Source organism: Chaetodon trifascialis, chromosome 17 (genome assembly GCF_039877785.1).
Source record: "Chaetodon trifascialis isolate fChaTrf1 chromosome 17, fChaTrf1.hap1, whole genome shotgun sequence".
NCBI classification, from domain to species: Eukaryota; Metazoa; Chordata; class Actinopteri; order Chaetodontiformes; family Chaetodontidae; genus Chaetodon; species Chaetodon trifascialis.
This window is the reverse complement of record NC_092072.1, coordinates 2,970,201-2,997,684: the sequence shown is the minus strand read 5'-3', so window position 1 is coordinate 2,997,684 and position 27,484 is coordinate 2,970,201. Positions and strand designations below refer to the sequence as shown.

General features: G+C 40.4%; 2 protein-coding genes and 1 gene segment (V, D, J or C); 1 reads left to right on the top strand and 2 right to left on the bottom strand.

Moving 5' to 3' along the window:
- Positions 1 to 4,758: 4,758 nt before the first annotated feature.
- Positions 4,759 to 7,810, bottom strand: LOC139346089 (major histocompatibility complex class I-related gene protein-like). Its single transcript, XM_070984988.1, has 6 exons — positions 7,759 to 7,810; positions 7,300 to 7,569; positions 6,026 to 6,304; positions 5,624 to 5,926; positions 5,077 to 5,184; positions 4,759 to 4,829 (listed from the first exon to the last, which is right to left on the bottom strand). Exons 1-6 carry the CDS (start codon positions 7,805 to 7,807, stop codon positions 4,759 to 4,761), a joined length of 1,080 nt encoding a protein of 359 aa, XP_070841089.1. The 5' UTR covers positions 7,808 to 7,810.
- A 3,807-nt stretch (positions 7,811 to 11,617) lies between these two features.
- LOC139346088 (Ig kappa-b4 chain C region-like) lies at positions 11,618 to 13,437 on the bottom strand. The segment is given in 3 exon segments: positions 11,618 to 12,000; positions 12,809 to 12,886; positions 13,380 to 13,437. Coding segments are annotated over 3 exon segments (519 nt in total).
- Positions 13,438 to 15,765: 2,328 nt separating this feature from the next.
- On the top strand, positions 15,766 to 24,061 carry LOC139346157 (CD209 antigen-like protein 2). The gene is made up of 6 exons (XM_070985089.1): positions 15,766 to 15,972; positions 19,281 to 19,409; positions 20,779 to 20,946; positions 21,074 to 21,258; positions 21,491 to 21,606; positions 23,730 to 24,061. The coding sequence occupies exons 1-6, from the start codon at positions 15,864 to 15,866 to the stop codon at positions 23,908 to 23,910; spliced, it is 888 nt and encodes a 295-aa protein (XP_070841190.1). The 5' UTR covers positions 15,766 to 15,863; the 3' UTR covers positions 23,911 to 24,061.
- The last annotated feature ends 3,423 nt before the right edge of the window (positions 24,062 to 27,484 follow it).

Genomic DNA, 27,484 nt, shown 5'->3' with positions numbered 1-27,484 from the left:
AAGAACGGTTGAGAACCACTGGTCTAATGTAACCTCTTTTATGGTGAGTTTTATACACATTAAGCAAATTATTGACCTCAATATTGTTCAATTTTTGCACCTCAGTTGCCTTTCTAGTGTTATACTGTAGCGCAGTACAAGAAAAAAACAATTTGTTAGCTGGCTGAAACCTCAAAATAAATGAGAGATTATATAATCAAGATTGGAAAAATAAATAAATAAATAAATATATCGCTCAGTTGAAAGGAGGAAACCAGACATATGGACTCACTTAGACGGTGACAGGTGTTCACTGACAGGTATGTCAAGCTTTACCGAAGAGACTTGCAGGCAGTCAGTTGATTTCTCCTTCTTGGAAACAATTTGTTTTTTTTCTGATTAAAATCATTCAGTCTTTTTCTTTATGACAGCAGTTTGATGAGAAAATGTGCAGGTAGAAAAGCTTTTCTTTAAAACCTTTTCTTTAAAAAGAGATAAAAGCATGTTGTTACATGAGTGTTGTTTTAATATGTGATCTTTATTAAAATGAACTTCCATCAGCTGCTACATGCAGGAATTCAACTTTTGCCTCATTCTACAGTTCATGGTTGTATTTTTCACCTTGTGCTGATAGAGTTTAATGATGTCAAAGTCCAGAGAAGCAGAGAAGCATCAGTGCTGTTCTGGACCGGCCTGGCTTTGTCTTAACAGCTTTAGTTTAAAGGTGACATATTATGAAGCTTTTTCAATAAGTTACATAGGTCTATGATTTCCATAAAACATGTTTCTGAAACTGTATGCTGGAAATAGCTTCCAGGAAAAGATTCTCTCCCCCTCCATTTCCCTCTGTTTCAGTCCCTTGCAGAATGTGCTTTTTCTGATGCTGCAATCATCAGATAGACAGTTTCCCATAGAGTATATGTAAAATACACATCCAATATAAATATAAATACACATCAAAGAGTAACATGATGTTCCTTCATTGAATAAGGATAAATCAAAGCATCAGTTCCTTTCCAAACTGAAGTCACACAGTGACTCTAAAAGATAGAAAGCACAGAATCAAAGCATATTGTACAACACAAGAATAAATACACATCCAACGGTCTGTATATAATACACCCCACATGTCTGCACACTGAGATAATGCCCGACGAGGTGTCCATTATCAGAAATGAATGGACGACGCGGAGACGTGAACCGTCCAATGCAAAGCTCCGCTTATATCATGGTCACTTACGAAAGAAATAAATATTAATCAATTATTAATACGTTAATGTTGCTTTCTACATTAAAATCGTAAGTTTTTCCATAAGAAGCGGCTGAGTGGACTATTTAATATCTCTCGTGATGCGTTGCCAAGGTAACCGGCTCTGGCCACAGAACCTGCAGCTCGGTCGGCCGCAGCTGTTACATTAGACCTAATCAGTGGAGGGAAGAGAGATGATTGCTGAACGTTATGTTACGTGATACAAAGTATCATTTCAGAGGGCAAGTGCACCTCTTACCGCCTGTGTGTGTCCAGAGGATGATGAGACATTTTGTTTCAAAGAATCAAAGTCCACAGAGAGTGTCCTAAATCATTTTTATTGCAAGAAATATTATCCACCATTGACTCTGATCATTAAATGTGTATCAAGCAAGTAAGACTATCCTAAATCGTTTTTATAAATATTATTTACCATTCACTTTGTATCAAGCGAGTAAGTAAGTAAGGTAAGCAAGACCGTTTCTGTTACCAACTAGCGTTTGAGCCAGCGTATTAATTTAGAACAATCAGGCTATTCGACCGGAACTTTTTTATACATGTCCTACAACACTTTTTAACGGACACCCTGCAGCCAATCAGAATCGAGTATTCATCCAGACCATGGTATAACAAGGAGTTATACAGTCTGATGGAGTTACATTTACACAATTTCACTTACAATTTCAACTGATTCATAATCAGAGTACAACTACATTTTCGGAGATGTTAATCAGCTGTTTGGCTTGTAATTGTGATGTTTCAGCGGAGCAGTGATTTGGTATTTGTGCGCTACTTCCGCATTCAGGCAGTCTGCAATACTTTGCCACCCTTCCTCTCGTTGTTTTATAACTGTGGCGGTGTTGCCTGTCTTTTTAATTTGGTCCTTCACCTCCTCGTAAGCCTCCATGAGGACTTCTGCCTCCGACAGGGAAAAGTACGCCACTCTAGTTGCCATGGTGAATCGGTGAATCTGTGATCAATGGCGGGGTCTATTTGAGGAAGCCACGTGCACATACTGATCCAGGACAGGTTTCACCTGGCTTGTTGAATCCGAGTCTGCTCATCCTGGCTTGGTCTTTGTGCAACCGAGTAAGCCTGGACGCTCATGTTTTGGACTGGTTGAACTCAGCTCAGTCACTTATCCTGGATGCCTTAATACTAGTTTTGTGCAACAGGCTCCAGGTTTGTGAATAGGCAGCGTTTACAAACTACCGTTAAGCTAAATACAATGCTAATGTTAGCTTCGCACTTGTTGATGACATATACCTGAGCTCCGCCGCCTCCGCTCAGCGCCACTGCGCCCTACCTGGCGGTGAGCGAAGAGCAAATTTCTTATCATGTGAAGGCCCCTTAACAGCGCTACCCATGTGAAAGTAGCGGACATGGCGGCAATGAACAGACCAATTGCTTCAGTAGGTCAACTGTTCATGTTCAAACCCCAGTCGGATCCTGAAGAAGGAGGGGAGGACAGAACCTCAGACTCAGAGAATTCAGCAGGACTCTTCTGAATGGTAAGTCAAAAAATGTCTTTCTATCCTTTTTCTAATCAATACAAGCACCACCTGTATAGGAGGCAGCGTGAGATGGGCGCAATTCAGACGGTCAATGCTCACGTTAGGAAGCACCAATCCTTACATGTAACATATGAGAATGACAGGGAGAAACTCAGCTAAAAGCCTCTACCAAGCATTTGCACCCAAACGAAACATAATTCATACAGCAATAAATCATATGGGCATGTGACGAAAACACGAAAGTAGCTTATGTCCACTGTAGCGTGTCTGCTGATTTCACCACGTCACACAAACCACACAATCCTGGTATCATATGAAAGCAGAGAGTCCGAAGGTCCTGGTTGTTTACATAAAGAGGAGGGGGTTTCTAGAGTGGGGGTTAGTGATGTGTCTGTTGCGAATGAAGCGGCTCTTAGAGCAGGCTCCTGCCTGGCAGCTGTTAATCTCAGCGCTCCTTGTCATTTACACATGAATGGGCAGAGCACACAGACGACACTGCTGAGCAGCACTACTGACTACTACTTTATATACTTACATGTCCCTTGTCTGCAGGTATTTCCTGCAAAGTTGGAAGTGACCCCTCTTTTAAATGAAGCCTCCCGGCTAATCCTGCCTCATATTGACCGAGGTTGGAGAAACAGTCGGCCTCAAAGTAGTGATGGGCACGCCAATTCTTTTAGATGTACTGAATCACTAGAATCAGTTCACTAGAAAGATTTGTTCAAAAGATTCGTTCACCGAATCACCGAATCATTCAGTGCTTGGCAGGAGGAGCCTGCTACTCCTGAATTGATCTACGGCTGAACGGTTCAGGTTTTAGTTCAGTTCACAGCTTCCAGGACCGAGAGACGAGAGTGTTGTGACTGTGTTGCTTTGACAAACACATTTATAAATATAAAACTCGTTTATAAATCATGATGTTTTAAGTGTCCTGTCCTATGGTATGCTATTTAACCGGTCTACTCGGCAAATTGGGCTCAGTGAGTGATCCGTTCACTGAACATATACCCCACAGTACATTCAGTGAAGGATTCACACTGAATATGCACCGTTCCCTCGCAAATTGTTGCAATGAGATGATCAGACAGTCACGCATTTTCTCAAACTGTGGGTTTTATACACTACTTGTTACATGCTGTGTCCTACTGTACGTGAGTTGTTGCGGTGGCAAATTTAGCAGAGTTTAAAAAAAACTTAGTTTTCTCTGAGGTACATGAACACAACACAACAAACATCCTACAACTTCTGAAAGCATTTTATTAAAGTTTTATAACAAGAAACGGTCTGACACAGGAGGAACACAAATAAAATGGTTTTAAAAATGCAACAAATTTGATCAACTTTACAAAACATATATGAAAATATACTAAACATTCTATAATAATAAACACTATAAGTGTGCTCCGAACTTTGGACATATGGCAATTGTTAATTGCATTTTGTTTTATCATTTATTTTCAAGCAAATATGAACGACTTTCCTTCACATCACATTTGGGATGTCTAAACAACCTCAAAATGTTCACAAAATGAACAATTAAAAACATAATTTAGTTCATGAAGGTAAACTATTGATTTCTGGTCTAACAGGCTTCAAAGGTGTGTATGGAGTAGACTTAGACTTTATTGATCCCAATTTAGGAAACTCTTTTCTTTTGTTGCAGCAGCAGGTTAAATATACACATGAACATAAAATATATACAACAAAGAAGAATAAGGATGAGAGTAAAACTAAGAGAAAATAATTTTTAGTTAGTTGTAAAACTCCATGCAATGATAGAATTTAAAAAAAAAAATGAACAGAAAACACACCAAATGAATAAAAACCAACGAAAACAACGGAGCTACTTCAACAGGCGGCTGCCTAACACAGCGCTATCTTGCAAACAATCATATAGTTAGTCAGTGAGTAAAACAATAGAACCCAGTGCCATCTGCTTCCTGTAGTTATCATGGGTGGACTTTCTTTGTGATTCTAAACATCAGCTGCATTATTCCAGTGAAGTGAAGGACACACTCACTGTGATTGGTCAGGAGTTGAAATTCTGTCCAATGATATTGATGACGTGTGAGGTGAAGAGTCTGAAACTAGAAGCAGAAAAAGTGAAAATAATTGTGAAATCATTGAATCTGAAATTCAATACTTCTATATTAGAGACATGACTGAACATGAATGATTGATTGATTACTAATATTCACAAGAAAATAAAACCAGACACATTAGATTCATAATAATAAAACGCAATCATCAAAATTTGTCTTCAATTTGACATGTTGTCCTGGACATGAAACTGCATGTGAAATCCAACAGTGGAGGAAAAATGGCTTCACTCACCGTTATTGTTCCTCCTCCACATGAAGAGTCCAGTGATGAAGAGTATCAGCAGCAGCAGTCCTATAACAACTGCAACAACAGCAACAACAGGAAACTCTGGGGGAGAAACTGGAACCAAAACACAACATTGACACTTTGACTCGACCTCTGGACAGAGATGAATGTGTTCAGCTCATAGACTCCACTTTAGTATTTCACAATATGGAGCAGATTGTGTGAAGAAGACAGTCAGTGAGAAACAGAATGCATTTCAGTGTGAACAGTCGTTCTGCTTTCCTTTAACACCGACATCTGCTGTGCTGCAGAGAGCTAAGAGGCTTGTTTCCCACTCACATGTCTGTGTGTTGCACTGATGTCTCTGTGTCCTCTGACATTATCAATGACTTTGATGAGCTCAGTGTCATCAGAACAGATAGAAATGACGGCCAAAGGTATGAAAATCAGACACGAGCTGCAAACTGGAATTATAAAAGCTTTTGTTCATAACGTCTGTAGATACAATCCAGGTCTGCTTTAATGGACAAACAAATACTGATCCCAGTCTCACCCCAGTTGGTCCTGATGGCTGCTTTGTCCAGTTTGGTGACGATGTCGTCCTCCACACCAGAGAGATGAAACACACAGTCGTACCTCCTCCAGTCTTCAGGTGGGACTGATGAAACGTTCAGGTCAGCGCTCGTCTGGAAGGTTCCGTCGTGGTTGGGGAGGATCTCTCCGAGCTCCACGTCCTCATGAAGCTCCTCTCCATCTTTCCTCCAGATGAGTGTGGCTCTGTCAGGGTAGAAACCTGAAGCGTGGCAGCTGACTGGAGAGGAGGGAGTCTTCTGGAGGAGAGACACTGAGGGACGTTCTGCAGAGAGGAGCAATCTGTTTGTAGTAGAAGGGAACTACACCAGGCTGTATGAGCATTGTTGTGTGTATGAACCTACATCAGGTCATGTGATTCTACCTGTTCTCTGCAGAGAGCTCTTGCCAAGGACCAGATACGTCTTCAGGAACTCTGGGAAAATCTCAGTGAGGTAGTTCTTGTTAAATTCTATTCTATCTATATCAGCATCCCAGCTCAGTTTGATGGTCCCAGCCTGTGGGTTCAGAGCGCTCCATGTCAATGTCGTCAGGTCAAATTGTATAAAATCTTCTCCATCATAACCATACTGATTAAAACCATTCCTCTCTCCAGTCTCATCATCCCACTCACAGCCACTTATCCTCTGTAAAACATGGACACCTGACAGAAACAGAGACTGTGATTAATAATGATGTACAGATGAAATCTCCAGTGAAAGATGATCTTAAAGATATTGTTGCATTGTGTGATGAGCTGCTGTTCTCCAAGTCTTGAGCTGTGTTCATGATTTTTGTTTGACTTTACCGATGCTTTCCAGTAAAGGCATTTGAGTCCCAGGTTCAAGTGAACAGTACGACTGGGAGGTATCCTCGAATTCCCTCAATCACAGTTAATGGAAAACTTCTATTGGAATACAAACTCAGTGTGCAGCTGCAGAACTCCTGACAAGCTGCAAGCTTTCTGTGTCATCTAGTTTTGTTAGGTGAGATCTGAGATTGTGGTAACATCTCTGAAAACAGGTCTGACGGGGCGATCAGTCAGGCTGGAAACAAGGTTTCAGATTTCTTCCTGAATTGATCCAGACTTGCTGTGATGTCGTGCTGACATCATCAGCGGTAACCCAATCAGATCAGGGCAGCTGCTGGTTTTGGATCCCACATGTTTGATCACAAACATTACGTGTTATACAAACTCTTCATTAAGGTATCTTCTGTTCAGCCTGGAGAGGCTGATGAAATTAATTTCAAATTTTCTGGATACAATATCAGAATCTTACTTAATTATTTAATGTCTCAAGTATTACGCAGCAAAAAAACAAGACACGAGGATTCTAGAAACAACACCTGTGCAGATGTTACGCCCCATCTGTCCAATTATCTGATAAATCAATGAAGGAAGCTGTGGCTGTCTTGTATTCCTGCCTTTTCTTCTCACTGTTTGCTTTCTGTTCAACAGCCTCCGTTAAAGAGTCTGACCAGCAGCTGATTTATGGTTGGCATGCTGAATAGCGCGTAGCAGGTAAAGCAATGGGCAAACTGATGTGATCAAGGCATCCTAAATATTATGTTAAGGGTTCCATAGAAGGTCATTTTGCAACTAAGACGAAGAAGAGTTTATAAAGTAAAAAATGATATATAACGTAGTCCATACTGTACCTCCATCTTGGTTGAGTGTCTGCTTAAAATGATCAATCGTGTTTTTGAAGAAGTTTGGCTCAATCTCAAAACACTGTCCAGTGTACCACTCCAAGTGCTCAGGATTGTCTTTGAAAAACTGTTTCATCCAGTCCACTTTTGCATCGACTATCTTTTCCTTGGTGTCACAATAACCCACCACAATGTCATCGAGGAATGCTATTCCCACAAATTGTGCGAGGTTTGGTATTCCAGAAAACCCAGTGGAAAAAAACTTCAGGGAGTGTTTCACTGCAGCATGAACAAGGTTTAGAGATTCAGTATGAATACAGTGAACACATCACACTCATAAATATGCCGCATTCAGTGTCATTCAGTTAAAACGTAGTATTTTGAAGATGAAGCAAAAGTGAAACTAAATTAATGTCATTGAGCTGCAAACTGCAGAGATTAAAGTAAAGATTTAAAACGTGATCTTACCTGATGACGAGCTGTGACAGAAGAGAAGCAACAAAACAAGCGTTTTCATCTTCTTTTGATCAAGATCAGTGAGAAAAGGACGGAACTCCTCCAGCTTCTGTTCAAAGGTTTTTCCTCGCGGAGGGAGGCTGCATTGTTTCTGCTGTCTGTCACCGGAGATCTGAAGCTTGTTTCTCACCTGATTATTTGAGGCGTGTTCACCTGTGTGAGACTCTCTGCAGGTGAGCAAGGTCTTTACTTTCAACTCAACTGCCACGATTATTATTAACATTATTACGTGTATTTTCCTTATACTGTGATCAACAGACACTCAGCATGTTTTCTGCTTCTGTGTAAACTGTGTAATTTGAGTGTCTGTTATTTGTTCCTGCAGCTCTTTGCCTGAAGTCCAGAACCCAACAGGTCATTTAACACACAGCATTTGACACATTGACCACCATGTGATTCCTCATCTAAATGTGCTTTACAAAAGGCAATAATATGTGTGCAGCAGTAGTAGTTTTCCTGACGGTCATTACTTTTAAATATTCTCTGAGTAACAATAATCCCAGAAGTGTGGATTTTAAAGGTCTGGGTCAGTAAGTTTACACTTGCCCACTGTGAGACGAGCTGTGACTGTGGTCATCGTCTGGATGCACACAAACAAAAGCGGTTTCCATTAATTCCATTTCTCTGTCTTTTGATTTCAGTCTCACAGACTTCCCTGTAAAAAACAAACAAACCTGTTTAATGTGCTTTTATTTTAAATATACATTTCACTTTCTCATGTGCAGGGGCGGCTGGCCCATAGTGGGTGATAGCGCACCGCCCTCCTTAAGCCACATGAAAAAAAGAGAGAGAAAAGAGTTTATTTTGCTGGTCTTAATATTATTGTGCAGTCAACAGCCTGAATATTGCTGTGACGTTCAGCAGCCTGAATATCACTTTTCAACCAAAATCCCCTGATGTCAGTCAGATTGAAAATTGCCCCAGGGGCTCTCATAGACTATGTTTTTTTCTTTTTCAAATTTTGGACTCTACAATTCATTTCTATGGGCTCCGGGAGGGCCCTTGCCAGCCAAATACTGTATATACTGAATATGTTCTGGAAAAATTTGATTAATTACAGTTTTGATGATAGTATATTTTGATTTGATTTGATCTGATTATTGCTATGGCATCCATGGTGCCTACAAATTGTAGACTGTGCTAACAGTGATTTCATGGGAAAACTAGTAGATGACAGTGTATCTGTTGATGCCACATGGAAGTGTTTTATTGTGGAACCTAATTTATTGTATTTGAGACATTTAACTTGATATAGATATAGATATACAAAAATACTGTACAGTATGTACAATTCATGTCTGGTGTTGCCATCTAGTGGTTGAACAGGAAAACTAAATTAAACAATACAATGTAGCACTGTAAAGTTAGCTATCTGACTTTTTTTTTTATTATTATTTTACTCATTGAATGGGTCATCTTAGCCATCATCGCAACAGTTGCCCCCCCTGAGAAATTTGTCAGGAGCCGCCACTGCTCATGTGACGAAACTGCTCCAGGTTGTTAGATGCTTTCTCATGCCCATACATCATCAAATGATTGTGGGAATTTGCTTGTTCATTCATTATTCACTTGTGGATCCAGAAAGCTCTCATAAACTCTCACAAAGCTTGATATCGTGAGGAGCGCAGGGGTCACTGCTGTGAGCCATTTGCTCCCCCTAAACTCAGATCGAGATGCGTTGTAAGAGAGTGAGAACTTCCTTATTTTATAAATTGCATGGTGTCATTGTTTGTTTGGCCTTGAGTGTCTGGTTGTTTATCAGATAATCTCAACTAAATATACAATACAGCACGACTCAGTGCATGCAAAGCCAGCTTGATGTGTAAGTGAATGAAGTGCCTGATCTGGTCCTCTACAGCCACCAGAGGGCCCCCAAGAGCTCTTAAAATGCCCCACATTGTCACAGCATATTCAGTCTCTTACCTACTGCCATTGTCTTCGCGTCTGCTCACCTGTGCCATCAGTGGTTTTCCACACTCAGCCACACCTATCAGGTGCCGGCTCACCTGATCACACACCTGAGGCTCATAGCAATCAGTGCAGTATTTAAGCTGCTCTGCTACACTCACTCTTTGTTGGGCTGTTGTTGTTTCTATTGCAAGAGTCTCCAGTAATTAATAGTGGACTGATCTCCCATTGGCCAACCTGTCTGTTTCTGACCATGCCTGTTCTCCTGTTACCCCGCAAACATCTCAGCTTTTTGTCCCCGACCACGAGTCTTGCCTTACAGTCCCTGGATCTTTGCTTGCCTGTGACTGCCTGGTGTTTGATTCACTGTGTGTTACCAGAGCCTGTGTACTTGTTGCTGCTAATCTGGTTCTGCCAAGTCTAAGATTAAAGTCGGTATAAGCGATATACCCATGTTATGGTGACTCCTTAACCACCCTGCTGGAAATGGGTGATGGTGCTTAGAATTAAAAGATGATCTGTGATGTTCAGCAGCAAACAGGTCACATCAGTCTGGATCGCTGGGTTTGCTGTTGAGTGACAATTTACAGAATGAAGTTTATTCTTTATTGATTAGCCAAAGTATAATTAAACAGAGATACTGTAATTATATATTTCAAGGGGATGTGTGGTCTTCTCCTGCTGCAGTTCCTCGCTGGGGGGGCAGCACTGTCAGGGTGGGAAGACTCAACCAACCGCAGAGAGACAGAGATGAATAGATTATACAAGGTAAAATAAACTCCATCCTAGCTACTAGTTTTGTTGGTCCAGATCCGATGAAACTGGCCTTCAACGTTTCACTTCCCTCTCTGTGCTCAGTAACCATGGCAGCAGAGAGGCATCGCTGCTGAACTGTGGCAACAGGCGAGTTTCAAGACCAAAGATGTAAACAAAGCTGGCACACCTTTCCTCCAGTGTATATTTCTTTAATTAATAAACTCAAAAATTCTGTTCTCAGTTAAACCCAAGATGAATATTTTGAGACTTTTATCATTTTAACCAGCTTGAAGTTTTCTTGCTACAAGCCCAACCCTGATAAATGATGATATGTGTTTCTTTTCTTGGTCTAAGCAGGAATCATCACTGAGGAGTCCGGCATCATTACTGAAACATTCAAATCATATATTATATATTCAAAACAGTTGCCTTTCAAATGTCGAATGGCTTTAAAATCATTGGTTTGGGAGAGAGATGGAGTAATGGTTATGCAAATTAAACACTAAAGACACATCACTGGTAGAATATGCGTAAAATTTAGGTTATTAAAGGAGCCAGATGCACTGACAGTTAACATCTAGTCTGATTCCTCCTCCAAAGTGATAAAAAACTAATCAAGCCACTGAACAAAAACCTCTCAACAAACTCGCCAAACATATTCCCAGTTTACCCAGTGTGTTCACGCACTGTATGTATTTAGCCTTTTCTTTCTTAAATGTTAAACCTTTAGAAGAAATATTTATTAATCTCTCAGTCAAATAAATGTAAAAAATATACTTCTAAAGATAAACAAAGCCAGTAACTGAGGATTTAACGGTTCTGCTGTTATTATTAAGATGGAACTTATTACTTTAATTATATGCATGAACACCACTGATGACACAAATATGTCCTTCTCTTTTTTCTATATGTAAAGACTGTGTTGGGCCTGTCATTTAAAACATTCCTAAGTGGAAAACTCAGATCACCGTCATGTTCTTTGCCTTTATGCCGATGATGTTGTGCTTTTTATTTCTAATCCTAAAAACAGGATTTCTTTTTATTCTATCACATAAAACTTCAGTTTCAAGGTACAAATTAAATCTATGCAACAAATGAATCTTCATCAAAAGAAAACTTTAATCATGCTTTAAACATTACAGGTATTTTACCAAGCCTCACTAATAGCAGTTGTACCACCAGAATTTTTTACACTCATTGAAGCAGTGTGGGAACACTGGTCTCTCCTCACTTTCTCTGAGAGTTGAATCTGGGAGCGCTGGGTGGCCCTACAGGTCACAGAGACCACCATCCCCCACTGGTCTGCAGGGATCCTCAGGGTGCTGCTCCAGCTGTAGAGGCCGTCCTTCTGCAGCACCCCGGGGCTCCTGCTCTCCTCCCAGCTGCCCCTGCTGCTGCTTCTGTCCACAACCCAGGACAGACTCCAGTCTGAGGGGAAGCCGTTGTTGGCCAGACACATGTGCGTGGCCTTCCCCTGCTGCAGCTCCTCTCTGGAGGGGACCAGCACCGTCAGGGTGGGGCGGACATCACCTAGGAGACACCAATCAGCTTAGAGGACAGGGACCACAGAGCTGTCAATCAAACACTTGAACGTTTGCTGTGTGAGGGTTGATTTTCTCCTTTAAGGAGTGTCTGTCACATGTTTTTCTCACTCATTCACACACACATTGTTTCACTTCCCTTTAAGAAACCTCTCATGCACATCACCACAGAGAGAATCATCCAGGATGACCTCAAATAGATCAAACTACACTAAAAGCAGCAGATTTGACAACATTTTCACACTTTTCTCATTCAAATTGTCTAAAATGTTAACTGTACTTTAGACTATTTAGTGGAAACAAGCAAATACAGAAAACAAACTGATGACAATCACATGTTCGTCATGTAGTTTTCAACCTTTTGGCATAATCTTTAAGCAAACCGTTTGAATGATTTCAAACAAGATTTGAAACAACATATCAAAGCATGAAAAATAAGAGAATTTGCATGATCTTAAATTCCCATCTTTATGTTCACTCTTCATCTATTGTATTCGAACAGAGTGAATTTCAATTAAGTCTAACAACAATTTTGTGGAAATTAAACACTACACTTACTGTAACTAAACTTAAAGTTTGATAATTTCAACATTTCCAGTTGTTTGAATTTCAGTCACACAGGGATAATCGTAGAAATGTTCAGTGAAGCTGCTGCTGCTGCTGAGTTATCCTCCAAGATAAAAACGTGAAATATAAAAGTATTGCAATGAAAACAAGAAATATATACATGCCTTAAATATTGAGAAACTGAATTAAAACATTCCAATATTTCATTCAGTATTTTTGCTGAAACTTACGTCCGATATCCAGTCTGGTCCCTCCACCAAAAGTCCACCACAGTGACAGAAACTCATTGAGCTGCCGTACAAAAACCTCTGACCGCAGAACAACACAAACTCAACGACACCAGTCTCTGATTATTATGTTTTTGTCAGCTGCTTACTCCGACCGTTTAGCCCGGTACCAACAGAGACACAGAGAAACCCCTAAACTGCTCATTTACCTTACTAATAATCGAGCATCAGGGATTCCAGATACAGAAAACTCATCATACAAAAACCTCCTTCAGTCCGACTGAACAGTAACCAAACTGCAGCTGGAAGCCGCTGCAGAGACTGATTCACTGAGAGCACACACACACACACACACACACACACACACACACACACACACACACACACACACACACACACACGAAACCATTGGTCAGATATGAACACTACACACATCTGTGCTTTTTAAGGACTGCTCCAATGCACATCAAGTTTTTCATCATTATGTCCATGTGGCGTTTTTTATACACTACAAGACCTATCATGGGTGAAATAAGCAGCTTTATAATTTCACATGGGTCAAAGTTTAGGACACCATCAGCCTCCTGGGTGAGAGTTGGGTGTTTGTTGGTAGAGTTGGGTGACTCATCCATCCACCCTACCTTCCTCCAAATGCAGATTTCTTGCTCTTTATACTGCATCCCCTAATTTCCTCCTCTGTTGCCCATCATAATTATTACAACCACTAGAACAGTAACATAAACATAGCATAACAACATGATAACCTGCTTACAAAGTCCAGCTGTTTTTCTATGAGGACCAACTAAAATTAGATACATGGACACGTTTGCGGTGTGAGAATGAAATAATTCAATATTTATGCCTTTTTAAAACGGTTATCATGGTGGTGGAAAATAAAAAATCAGTAAGTAATGTTTTATTAAGCTGCTTGGAGTTTGCCACCATCATAAAGGAGCAGACATTAAAACATGCATATGACAAGTGTCATAATTAAACTAAGACATTCAAACCACGCAATCTGAAAAATTACTCTTCAATAAATCTGTTTCCTCCACTGAATGTGTACCATGTTGTGCTCTTGGTCACTGAGATATTTCACATGATTCTGATATGAAGGAAATCTGCGTTTCCATCTGCCTCATTCTTACAAGAAATAATCTTTATATTGTAGTTAATGTTGCAATTACGCTCTCATCTGTGGTAGTTTAACTACATTGTGCTGCACACATGAATCTCACTGGCGCCATGCTGTCACTGGAGTCCCACGCTGCACACATCACTGTCGACATCTTCTGGTCCAACGATGACACTGCACATGTTTAGGAGCGCACTGGCAGCAGGACAGACCAGGATATTATGTAATGAAAAATGTACTGCATATACCTGACTTCTACCAACTCTTTTTTTTTTTGGGGGGGGGGGGTTAAAATACAAATTTCAACTGTAAATTTGTTGGTTAATTCATGAATAAATTGAATATCATGTCATAATATTCATTAAACAGACAATAATAAACAACAAACAGCTCAATGAGGCTGTGCAGCGATGCTAAGTGCAAACATCCGAACATCTACGTGCTAACATATTCATTGTGACAATGCTATCGTGTTTAACATGTTCGTTTTTAGCATGTTATATGCTAATATTTGCTAATAAGCATTGGTTCTGGACGAGAAATCAGGGAGTCATCAAAATTCATTGCACTTCATCCAATATTTGGGAGGACATTTCACAAAAAGACAGTAAGATTCATCCTGTTGGGAACATGAGTTAAAAGTTAAAATCAAGTTAAAATTCATAAGAACATCTGATTGTAACAGTGTCATCTGAAACAACTGTAGGATTATTTTCATTGTCTATCAAATCCATCCCATTTGACTGATGCTTTTCCTCCATCTTTACCATTAACTTACATTAATTGAGATGGAGCTGACAAACAGGAACGATCATCTGAGCGTAAAGCGATCCACTCCGGAGACTTTCCTGGACAAGCCCCAGCAGAGTCACAGCAGCTGGAACCTGTTCCCATAAATCCCTCCGAAAGGTCAGAGGTATGGGGGCCTTACCATAAACAATGTTAGAGCTAAGTCAATCACACAGCAAGGCGACAGGAAAGCATGCAAGGACGCCTTCAAAATAAAAGCTCTTAATTGATCATGTTGGAGTATGTTTTCTATTTTTGGACAAACTTTGACAATGTTGAAAAAACATTTTCTTTTGCACAGTTTTATATGAAAAGTCTGTTTTCTTTATGGATATGAACATATTTTGGATATAATTATAATTCTGAATGTAACTGAGTGCATTTACTCAAGTACTGTAATTTTGATATACTCAAACTTTACTTGAACATTTTTATGTTATCTTAGGATAATGTTGTACTTTTACTGTTCTACATTTATTTGACAGAACGAAATACATGAAAGGCTGTTGTCAGTTTATGTCCCCAACGGGACTAAAAATAGATAAAATTAGCATTTATGCATCCATGATAACAGTCTGATAATAAGTTTAATTTATATACATATATTTAGGCTAATAATATATATGACACTGACAGGGGCCATTTTGACTGTATTTATATACTTTATTGAGTATATTTTGTTGTAGATATTTCAGTGCTTTTACTTCTGAAACATCTTGAATGCAAGTATTTTTTACATTATGATTTTTGTCACTTTTACTTTAATGAATTGTTTTCCCACAGTGGCTTTTAGTGTGTGTGTGTGTGTGTGTGTGTGTGTGTGTGTGTGTGTGTGTGTGTGTGTGTGTGTGTGTGTGTGTGCTTTACTTTTGTGTAATTGTTTGCAATGATTTTTATTTTGGGGTAAAATAAACTTTGCAGCACCTGCACATTCCCAGGGCTTTTATTTTGAAAAGTATGCCTGGAATGAAGCTTAGTTTCTACGTGGTACTTGACTCCAGTGCTTAGAGCTTGGAAACAGGGAGAGGAGTGTGAGTAACTCAGAGCTTCTCAAGGAGTGTGTCGCTCACTTTCACTGCACACTGAAACTCTCCAAACTCTTCATTTCAACCCTTTTTGAATTCCAGCACTGAAATGTCGACCACCGGGAGCCCCCCAGCCTTTGAGGGGATGTACTCCAAGCTGATAGACAACGAGGGCACATATGATGAGTTCATCCAGAGGCCAGATGTGGGACACAGCGGTAAGACTGAAAGTCTCCATGCAGGAATTCAAACCTGCTGTTTTTCCCTCTCAGTCTTTTCGTAGATTTGTATTTGAGTTCATGGGTTGTCTTTCTCAAACACTCACTGACAAAACGCAGTACTGAAGCTACATGATGTGACCATAATGCTCATACTGTTCCTCTATAATGCCTCTGTTTTAACACTCTGTGGATTTAGAGCCTTCTATGATATCCGAATATTTGGACTGTAAATAATCATTATTTTTATTATTAATCAATTATGATCATAAATATTTGGGCTAACAATAATGATGATTTTTTATTACTGATTAAGTTGGAGATTAATTTCTCTATGAATCAGTTAATTGTTTGGTTATTAAACTCTGAGGTGATGACTTCAAATTGTAAATTTTGTCACACATCAAAGAAAAGAAGCAAATCTTAACAGAGAAGTAGGAAAGATTTGCAGAAATGACAATGATTCATTGATTATCAGTTGCGGATTCATTTTCTGTTGATCAGTTAATGAACTTGTGCTCTAAACTTCATTGTTAAAGCACTTTTCAAAACAAAAGTTTTGCTCGTTGATTTTCCTTTTCATCAGCATTTTCTCACCACTATTGGGCAAAAGCCATGAACTCGTCTTTAAGGACATTCATGATCCTCAGAGGATGATCCCTTTGATGATCCCCTTGCTTTCCTCTAGCACCGCCAACAGGTCCCTTTTTCAGTATTTCATTAGTAGCATGATAGCATCCTAAACTAAGATGGTGAACATTGTATAATCCTAAACATCAACATGTCGGTGTTAACATTTAGCCCAAACCTAACTGTGCTTAGTTATTACTTAGTAGTTTTACTTTACTTAGCTTTGAGGGCACCATATAGAAATGGAGCCTTATGCAGTGATTAGGAAGTAATTTCACACACAGCTTTAGTCTTAGTTTTATTTTATTATGTATTAGCCTATAGCATTGGGAGACACTATCACACTTTGAGGGGAATCCACAGATTCACGAGTATAGCTTGTACCAACTTTAATCTTAGACTTGGCAAAAACAGATAAGCAGTTCAAAGTCTCTTGAACTGTTTGGTGACCCAAACACAGGCAGGCAAAGATCCAGGAAGTGCAAACATCAAATTTCAGAGTCTCTTTTGGTGTTTGGTGAAACACACACCAAACAATCACAGGCAAACAGAGATCCAGGAAATGCAGGGCAAGTGACTGACTCACAAACAGAAGGCTAAGGCAGTCACCAGGGAACAGGAGAATAGATTAAGTCAAAAAAGTAAAGTAGACAAGTAGTCAAGGAACTGAAGAATAGAGGGCTGGACAGGAGCGGAGCAGGAAATCTCAGGTCTGAGAACAGGATGGGGACAGACCACCGATGAGGAACCAAGAATAGATGTCGCCAATGGGACAACAGGAGCTGGTGTCTGCTGGGCCGCTGAGCGGGAACCAGGAGCAAGTGTCTGCTGGGCCACCAACCAGAGACCAGGAGCAGGTGTCAGTCGAGCTGTCGAAGGGGAACCAGGAGCAGGTGTGGTCTGGGCCGCCAATTAGAGACCAGGAACAGATATGTGCTGGGCTGCCGACCAGAAACCAGGAGCAGCTGTCAGTTGAGCTGCTGAAGGGAAACCAGGAACCGCCAACCAGCGATTCCGTGTCACTGACTGGGGACCAGGAGCCCCTCGGGAGGATCGGACCGCCATGGTGCTGGACAGCGGGGCCTCCATGGCAAACTGAGATCCAGGAAATGCAGGGCAAGACTCGTGGTCAGAAACAGAAGGCCAAGGTAGTTACCAGCGAACAAGAGAACAGACCAAGTCAAAAACAGGCTGGTTTGGGAAAAAGAGATCAGTCCAAAGGTAAATGCTGGAGAGTCTTGCATGGGAGCAAAGAACAGTCTGGCACTGAGTGAGTGTAGGAGAGCAGCTTAAATACTAGACTGATAAGGAACGAATCTCAGGTGTGTGATCAGGTGAGTGGTCAGGTGGGCGTGACTAGCAGGGGAGTGAGGGTGAAAAGGTACAGACTGTGCTTGTGAATAGATAGATGGAGGAAAATGGCAGAAGGTAAGAGACTCAATATACTGTGACTGTCTCAATACTCAAGACTGATGACCATAAATTACAAAAAAAATATCTAAAACAAGCATATTACAAGACTTTCTGTTGACAGGACCTTTGCATTATGAGAGAAAGGTCAAAAGTTTGACGCTGTCTCACATCCAAACAAATCAAAATAATTTGCTGCCTGCTTTGTTTGATAATTGCAGTACAGCCAGATTTCCCACATCCCAGCAGCTGCTCTGACATGTTTGATTTCCACAAGTCTGAACAGCGCAGAGGAGATTCGTTTGGGGATAAATGGCTCTGCTTCCAAAAAAATGTAATCCATCAGTTAGTGTGAAGACATTATACACAGAGCTCTGCAGGCCCCGAAACAACAGATAACAATCTTCTAAAAGCTCATGTTGATTTTAGTTTGGTTGATTTCATGAAGTTTCTTTAATAATTAAATAAATAAAGGACAGAGGCAAAGAAGTTCAATTCGTTTTTCATGTGACAGCTCCTGTCTGAGCGTTGTTAGGGCGTTTCCAACTGAAAAACCTTCACATAGTCTTTGTAGAGTGAAAATGCTGATCAGCCTTATATCAGCAGCGCTGCCATCATGACAAAATTAAGTGTTTGCTTAGTTGCTAATTATTCTGCTATTTTTTTTTTTATTTTGTAAGATCATTATCATGTTATAACAATATGTTTTCCATCTTAAAATGACATACTGAGTATTTCTCTCATAACCACATCATTGGTACGTTGCTATAATGAGAAACTTCATACAGTGTTGAAAATATAATACAATTTGATAAACAGGTTTTAGTTCCTGAAGTGAAGATGGGGCAGAACAGAAGTGCAATGTGGAAGATAATTAGTTTCAAATGTTCAACATTATCAGCAGGATCTCAGGAAGTAACTGTTCCTGCATACTATCAAAGAAGTCTGTGTGCTGTGCTACAGGGATTTCTACTGAAGTTAGCATGCTAACCAGCTAGCTGCAGCCTGCCTTTGTGCCTGAGGAGGCGATAGTCCGATGGTGTAGATTCCTGTAGTTTCAGCCGGGAGATTCATGCAAATTTGCAACATTTCATTGTAATAAATAAACAACATAAACTCACAAAATGTCAAGAAAGAAAAGTTCTTTGTATCAAAAAAAAAACAACCCTACACCTTAAGAATGAGCTTTAAGCTTTGTATCCACCTGCAATATTCTTAAACCGGGTTTATCATCTTAATTAACCATCTTTCGCTCTTTCCACCTCCAGCTCATCCAGTGTCCCCAGTCAGACTGATGGTCAGCCCCAGCGGCCCCGGGCCCTACCGCCTCACCACCATCTGCCTGGCTACGCTGTGTGCCGTCCTGGTGATCTCCATCATAGCCGTCACCGCGCACTGTGAGTCCACACACTGCAAGCTCGTGTAAAAATCACAGCTTTCAAGACTTTGAACTTTGCAGAGGTTTTGTGACACACTCATAGATTTGAGAGCTTTTCTTACACCCTATAGTTTGCTCTTTTCTGCCACTGAAATTCTCCCATGAATCACCGTGTGATTGGTGCTCATGACCGAGTGCTCGTTGAGAAAACTAAGGCATAAAAAGTGTATTCAAAATAGCTGAATGGGCAATTTTAGGTAAGAAAAAAGAGGACACAGTGGTTTGCACCTCACAACACTGACAGTGTGTGTGTGTGTGTGTGTGTGTGTGTGTGTGTGTGTGTGTGTGTGCGCGCGCGCTTGTTATGTTGAAACAGTCTTACAGTCAGGAAGCTGAAAAGCCACTTCTGCTTTTTAATGAGCTCGCTAGCTGAACTGCTGCCAGCTGAGAGTGAGAGGACAGAGACAGACGAGATTTTCAGTGTTTTTAAATGTGATAACTGGGCTGTAAATGGATTAACATACTTGTTCGATGTGGAAAAATTAAGAATTTTTGCTCATTTAGATAATTATCATGATGTTCAGCCTGTCCAAAAGAAGAATTAAAAACTATTTGCAATTCACCTTGATCTGATTAACATTCTAATATTATTATTATTAAATCTTGAGACACATTCTGATACAAATATTTGGAATTTAAAAAAAAAAAATCTGATAACTTTATGTCAGTAAAAGGCTAAAACACAGTCCTCATTTGAATACTTTAGATGTGCTTGTGACCAAGATGCAAACTAAGTAAGATTTGAAAAATCTCCGTCAGTGCTTTTTGGTGGACAAATGATGTAACTGTGACCTCGCACCCAGTTTGGCATTTCTGTTCAGTAAGTGGAACTGACTGATGTTGGCACTGAGCCCAAACCAGCTCTGTGACTAAGTGCAGCCTCACAGAGTTGCTAGCGAACATTCACGTCCCCCACGATGCATTGTAATCAATTTGTTAATCCCCTGATGTTTCGTCAGAGTATTAATGACAAATTTTTGATTTGTCAATTTACGACAAAATACTTGCCAAACTTTCCCATCAGTCTCACTTGCACTTTGTGTTTACTACAGATTAACAATGTAGTATTTCAGCATGCTAACACACAAAACAAAGACGCCGAACATCATACCTGCAGGCATGCTAACATAACAACGTTACCGTTATTAGCGTTGTGGTGTGATGCCCTGCTGATGTTAGCATTTAGCTCAACGCACCAAATGGCAAAAAGACATTGGTGTGTTGTGTTTTCGTCTTGTTTCTTAAGGTGCTCTTCCAAAATAAATGTAAACTGATAAGGTTTACTGTATCTATTAACTAAGTCGTCCATTGTTCCATTTGTTTCACAGATAAGAACAAACCTCAGGGCGATGGTGAAGTGACTGCAGAGATACAGAGACAGATGCAGGACGTTAACACGACGACTCTAATCGCCACCATCGCCAAACTGAAAGAGGAGAAAAACCAGCTGCAGAAAGAGAAAGACGAGCTGCTCGCCAAACTGGCTGCCACCAAAGGTACACTTCTGTATATATGTATATGGGTGCATTTGAGCTAGAGCTGTAAAATATGGATCTGTTGGATGAGAGACAGTGCTGCTCTGCTTCTGTAGCCTAATTTCTCTCTCTTTCTGTGTGCCATCAGCGCCTGAGGTGATCAAACCCACGACGAAGGCGGCACCGGCCCCTATAGTCTGCCCCGTGGACTGGCATCTCTTCAATGACAGCTGCTACTTCATCTCCAGAACAACAAGGGATTGGCCAGAGAGCCAGTCGTACTGCCAGAGCAAAGGAGGTCACCTGGCCATCATCCACACGGCCGAGGAGCAGGTACAGCACGTCAAGCTGCAGTCACAACATGAAGAACTGAAGCTTCAGAAAAACACACTTTCACCCTGTGCAACAGTCGGGCTCATCGATGTCAAACATCTGGTGATAAGATTGTCCAATATCAACACCCTGTCTGCTGATAAGATCAAGACGTAATCAAATGTCTCAGTGATGATCCTTGAATTCCTTGAATGTACTTGGACATTTTGCTTGTGTGTGTGTTTCCTCTCAGACGTTCCTGTGGGATCTTCTTCCCAGAGGACACTGGAATGCCTTCTGGTTTGGGATCACTGACGAGCACACGGAGGATCACTGGAAATGGGTGGATGGCACAACGCTGGTTGGAGGGTAGGTTATCTGCCTTCTGACATGTTCAGAACTACGTTGGCAACTGAAGTCCTGACGTCACATCTGGTCTAGCCTTTGTGCCACTACCCTCTGGTACTCACTGCAGTCTGTCACTCAGCATTTCTAACATCAGCCTTTCTAGAAAAATGAAGCCTTTTCCAACTTTCTAACACTTGCTAGTAGAAATTAGAGCTTCTCGATCAAGCTTTTCACTCACAGTTATTACTTCCAACTGATGTTCCTGTCAGCAGCAACTTCATCACAGGGAAGTTAATTAAAGCTGCAAATGCACATATATGATTAGTGTCAGTGTCACTGCTCTCATTAGTGTTGTTTCCAGCAGTGAATACTGGACTTAAACTTGTTAGGTCACCAAAGAAAATGCTAGATTGATGCTTATATTCACAGCAACAAGGGTAACAGAAGGAAGAGGCTCAACAAAACATGGTAGCATTACCCAAAACCCACTAAAGCCTGCAAAACACAGAAAGGTGACAAAGTTCCTCACTGAGTGTTCACATGAACTTGATCATGTATTGAAATAGAAGAGAGTTCATTTCTGCCCAAACGGTGACTCCACTCCTCTGGCTCCAGGCTGGCTGTGACACACTTGGACAAACACACAGATTGACTGATCATTGGACTTTTACCTCTGCTGAACACTGACCCCTCGCATACCGACAGACTTCGGCACGTGTTTGGTTCTGCAAGCTGCACAGTGATGGTTGCTGGCCTGGTTTACACTGAATGAGGCCAAATTAAGAGAGCCAGGCGGCCAGAGGGAAGAGCAGCGGGAAAGGTGGAAGTAGACAAGTTGAATGACAAAATTAAATTTAAACTTTACCCAAAACTTCCTGACTCACTGGAAAGTTTACTCTTATTTTGGACAGCAAGAACCAAAAAAGAAGCTGAAGTTACTGAACTTCAAAAAAGGTTTTTGTAATCTTTTCTGTAAAACTATTGTTGGTTTGAAACCAATGTGATCCTTATTTTAGCCACACTGGCAGCGTGGCTCAGGGGACGGCAGTGTCAGCCGGTCTGACTATTCTCCATCAGAATAACTTGTCTCTCCTATTTTGGCAAAAGCTGTCGTTTACTCTGCTGCTAAGTGCAGAAACAATGAACAGGACAGTCAGTGAGGACTTTAAGGTTAGATGTTCCAGATGTGAGAGAACAGCTGGAGGGAGGCCAGGATCGTGTCTGCCTGCAAACAGCAGCTCTGAGCAGCATTATGTCAGCGCTCTTACACAGCTGCACTGCAGGTGACCTGTGGTGAAAAACAAATGTGTCTGAGCCACAGAGTAAACTGTGGAAAGATAAACTCTGCTTTCATCATGTCTTCATCTTCTCGCTTGTTTTTGGACGGCTGATATTTTGTCCTCTGTGTGTTTGATTTGCTGCATTTTCCTCACTTCTTCTCAGACCACAATATTGCAGATGAACATTTAATATCCAGGATACTGAGTAACAATTTGGCACAATTTAGCACACTGACGTACACGGTCCAGTCATATACCAGATTTCAAACTCATCTTGTTTCCCAAAGTTTCTTCCGTGTCTTGTGCCAACTCATCAGATTTTCTAATAACCATCTGATTTCTCTTCCTCATTTTGAAAACATTTGTTGATGACTAACCTGTCATCATTCCTCTTTTGCCCACTGCTTTCCTTCCCTTCCTCTTTTCCTGCTGAGATGTTTCTTACCATCGTTCTGCAGCTGTTGATGGGTGACATGAACCCGTTCTCACAACGTCTGCGACTTTTATGTTAAATGTACCTTAAAATTATTGAGGTTTTTTATATGCATATTTCATTGACACTGCCTGATTAAATGAAGGTTTTCATCTTGCTGCACAAGCTCAAATTGTGAACCAAAGTTATCACAGTGCTTCCTGAGGGGGACGAATGTCTGTGGCAGATTTAAAGACAAGTACATCCAGTCATGATAGCAAAAGCTGCTGGTTGCTCCGTGCCTGGAAGTGAACTCCAGACCCATCCATCAGTCTGACCTCCACATCTTTGCTTTCCATGTTACCATATAAAAGACAAGCTGTTTGCACTGGACGTGAATCATAATAATAACTTTAAATATATTGCTGACCAAATGAATTTCCTAACTGTAGTTTTTGGGAGGTTGGCGAGCCCAACAACCACATCGACGAGGACTGTGGCTACATCGTGAAAACAGAAGTGTTGGAGCGAGTGGCGATCCGGAGCTGGTACGACGCCCCCTGCAGCATGTACTGGCGCTTCATCTGTGAGAAGGAGATGGGAGCTGGCGCCAGCACCGCCATACCACACTGAGACGTCCACGCCAGAGAAGAAGAACGAGGAGAGGAAGTTAACCAGTCAGGTTGTAACACACTGCTGCATGAACAGCTGCTTTTTCTCTGTTTTCTCTGGGATTGAGCACGTTTCCTCATGTTTCCTCTATTCAGTCAGATTCTTCTGTTGGACATTTTTCCCTGACATTATTTAGTGGTCTGCTGCTTGCTCGGATGCTCTGCGCTGACCACACATGTTGTGCTGTGTTGACATGGCTTTACAGGGGTATGAAGAAAATTAAAGGTGGCTGCAACAGTGATTGTATTTACATTTTTACTCATACTCTTATTTTACTTTTTACATATTCCTTGTGTTTTGGTAACAGTTTAATGAACAATTAAAGTCAGTTCAAGTAATAAAATCCAGTTATGATTGACACTTATATTAAATATGAAATTAAAATTGTGTTGAGCCATTTGTAGAATCAAGAGGCAGCTGGAAAAATGTTTTTTCTTCATGTTTTCTGGTAAAAGTGAAGGTGGAGGTTTTTAGGCTGTGTGCAGAGCAAGAAGTAATCATGGCTGAAAAACGACAGACTGAATAAAAATAGATAATTTCCCCCAAAAGATGCAATCGATATTAATTAAAGATAAGGCAGTAAAGAAAAAGACTTATGCTAACATTAAAGCCTAAATAGCATCAGTTAGCTTAGCATAATCCAATATTTTCCATTCAGTCTGTGCTGCAGGAGTACTGCTAACTGTGAAACACGAGTCTGCATGTATGAAAATATAAGTAAAACACCAAACTGTGTAGTGGATTGTCGCTTTAGTTTAAGATCTCTTCACCCGATAAAACTGTTTTAGGTGGAAGTTATTTAAAAGCTTGTGATTCTGCAGTGATTCTGTTCAGCTACATGTTTGATTGAAGGGCACTATTGATGCTTCTTTGCAACACTTTACGCATAAAAACTTTCAATGCCGCAGCCTGATCACTGGAAACTAACAGCAGTTAATAAGAAACCAGGAAGAACTTAAACTGAGAAATGGATTTACAAATTGCTGCAGCTCAGCCCTCCTCTCGTGTAATGAAATGAACTTAATTCAATTAAAAATGCAGCAATTTGCATAGAATTTTAAATATTTGTGTTTCATACTCCCGTCATACTGGAAAACATACACATTTTATACCAATCATGATAGAGATAATCATTTAAATGTTGACGCTATAATGAATCATCTGTAATGGACTGTATAACTATGTAGAAAGTATCAGTGTGAAGATGGAGGCCAATGGCTGTTATTGTCGTTGTAACAGGTTTAAAGATAAATGACAGATAAATGAAAAAAAAAGCTCAGCTGAGGAGGATTGTGATGTTTCTATTGCTTTATGTGACCAGTTGTGTTCTATCGCTGTGGTCTTACAGTGTATTTGTGCCTGAAACAACATAAATAATATCATATGTTTTACATTCAAGATGAATACGACTGTTTTCGTTGATTTTTTTTATGTGTGAAATGGCCTCCTAAGCAGTGATACATTTACATTAGCTACACATAATGTAAGAGTCTGATGATCTGATGTGAGACGTTAGTGGTGTCACCACCTCAGAGAGAATGATTCATTTGAATGTGATGCACTTTTGATTGAGCAGCATGAATGATTAATGCAGAAATGTGTCCTGTGGATCTTGTAAAATAAAGATTATTGTTTTTATCCACTTAAAGTTGTTATCTTTTCTTCTAAGTCAGCTCAACATGACAAACTAATGTTTACCATGTCAGCTGTGTTGATCATGTCAGTGCTGCCCCCAAGTGGCCAAGGAAATGAATTAGGCAGCTTTAATGTGACACCAGATTTTCTAGTAATTATAATTACAATATGTGGTCTTTTACATTTTTTTGTCTATATATTACCAGTTATCTGCTTCATGAGAAACTCCCAAATGGCCAATTATTAAATAAATAATCATGTGACAGATACAGAAAGTGTGACTAAGATTTAAAAAAAAACAAAAAAACCCCAATAATAATAATAATAATAATAGTGAAACATGATATCATAGTTTGGTGTCTGTCATGTCTCCTTTCGTCCTTGTTGTTGCTGTTGTTGTTGTTGTTGTTGTTGTTGGTGGTGGTGGTGGTGTTGGTGTTGGTGTTGTTGTTGTTGTTGTTGTTGTTGTTGGTGGTGGTGGTGGTGTTGTTGTGTCGCCCAGCAGGTGACGCCACCAACACAAGCAACCTACAGTTAGCCTACAGTTAGCTTACAGTTAGCATGCTGGGAGCCTTATTATCACATTCAGACATAGAGAGGATCACCAGACTTTAAAAATGATAGAAAACAGCATCAGGCTGTAACGCACTTTGAAAGTCAGTCTCTGAGAGTGAAGCCAAACATTTAGTTTTCAGATTAACTTCTGTTTTTTCATCTACTGTTCAAGAAGTTAGAGTTTTTTTCTTGGATTAACATTTATGAGGAGAAAAATCTAAATGTGCTTTGAGCTGTCCTGTCTTGACAAGCGACATAATTCCCCCTAAATTCTTTGATGTTTAGTAAACTTTTGTCATTTCCAAGACAAATCAAACCAAATCCAACTTTGTTATTCCAAGAAGTACATTCTTGGGTTGGAGGTACAACAAAATACACAGAAGCAGTAAAAATACACAAAGTTAAACAACAAAGATCCAGAATCCACAAACAGAACAACACTTAAACGTTTCATCTTTCAGATGAGGTGAACTCAAAGCTTTTTTCTTGCAGATTTCCGGTTTGATTCTCATTTATTTCCCCTTTTATTAGTTTGTTTCCCCCTGCGGATCCATCTCCTCTTCTCTGGCCTGAGAGACCTACATTCTGTCTTCCATGTCACCTCATCCACTTCCTGTCTTGTCAAAGTGGGCTAAGAGTCGCCCTGAATGAAGAAGCCAAAGGTGGAGGGGAGTTTGCCGAGTGCAGGGTTTGTGCTTGTGCTTCCCTCCTGAGCTCGTTACCACAGGGAGTTATCAGGAAGTCAGCTAGCCCTCTTCTGTCACAGTTCATTAGGATTAGAGGCCGACACTTACTGAGAGAGAGAGAGAGAGAGAGAGAGAGAGAGAGAGAGAGAGAGAGGGAAGGAGGAGCGCACAGGCTCTAACACTGTGTAAGAACGACCCATCAACAAATCAAACAAACAAACAAACCAAAGGCAGACCTAAAGTTTATGTTTCAGGAAGCCTAGAAGACACAAATGATCAGTTACACACACCACAGCTGACACTGTGACGACACACTGTGAGCAGAAAAATGCACCAAAACCACCCAAACTGTCTGTAAATTCCCCTTCTCTGACTGTAGGTATTCCTTGTAGTCATGTACAATGGAAAATATCTGCGTCTTTATTTCAAGATTTTAAAGGTTTGTTTGTGCATTACGTTGAAAAACACTCTGAATTTACATCTATGAAAGAAATAACGAGCATGTGAAGGAGATGATGTCTTTAAAAAAATCTGTCCCCAACGTGTGCACTGAGAGGAGTTCATACTGGCTATTAAAAGACTCCCTCATGAAGCCATTTCAGTGAGATGCAAGACCAAAGTAATTATTATTATTCCAAAGGTTGTCTAATGCTGTTGAC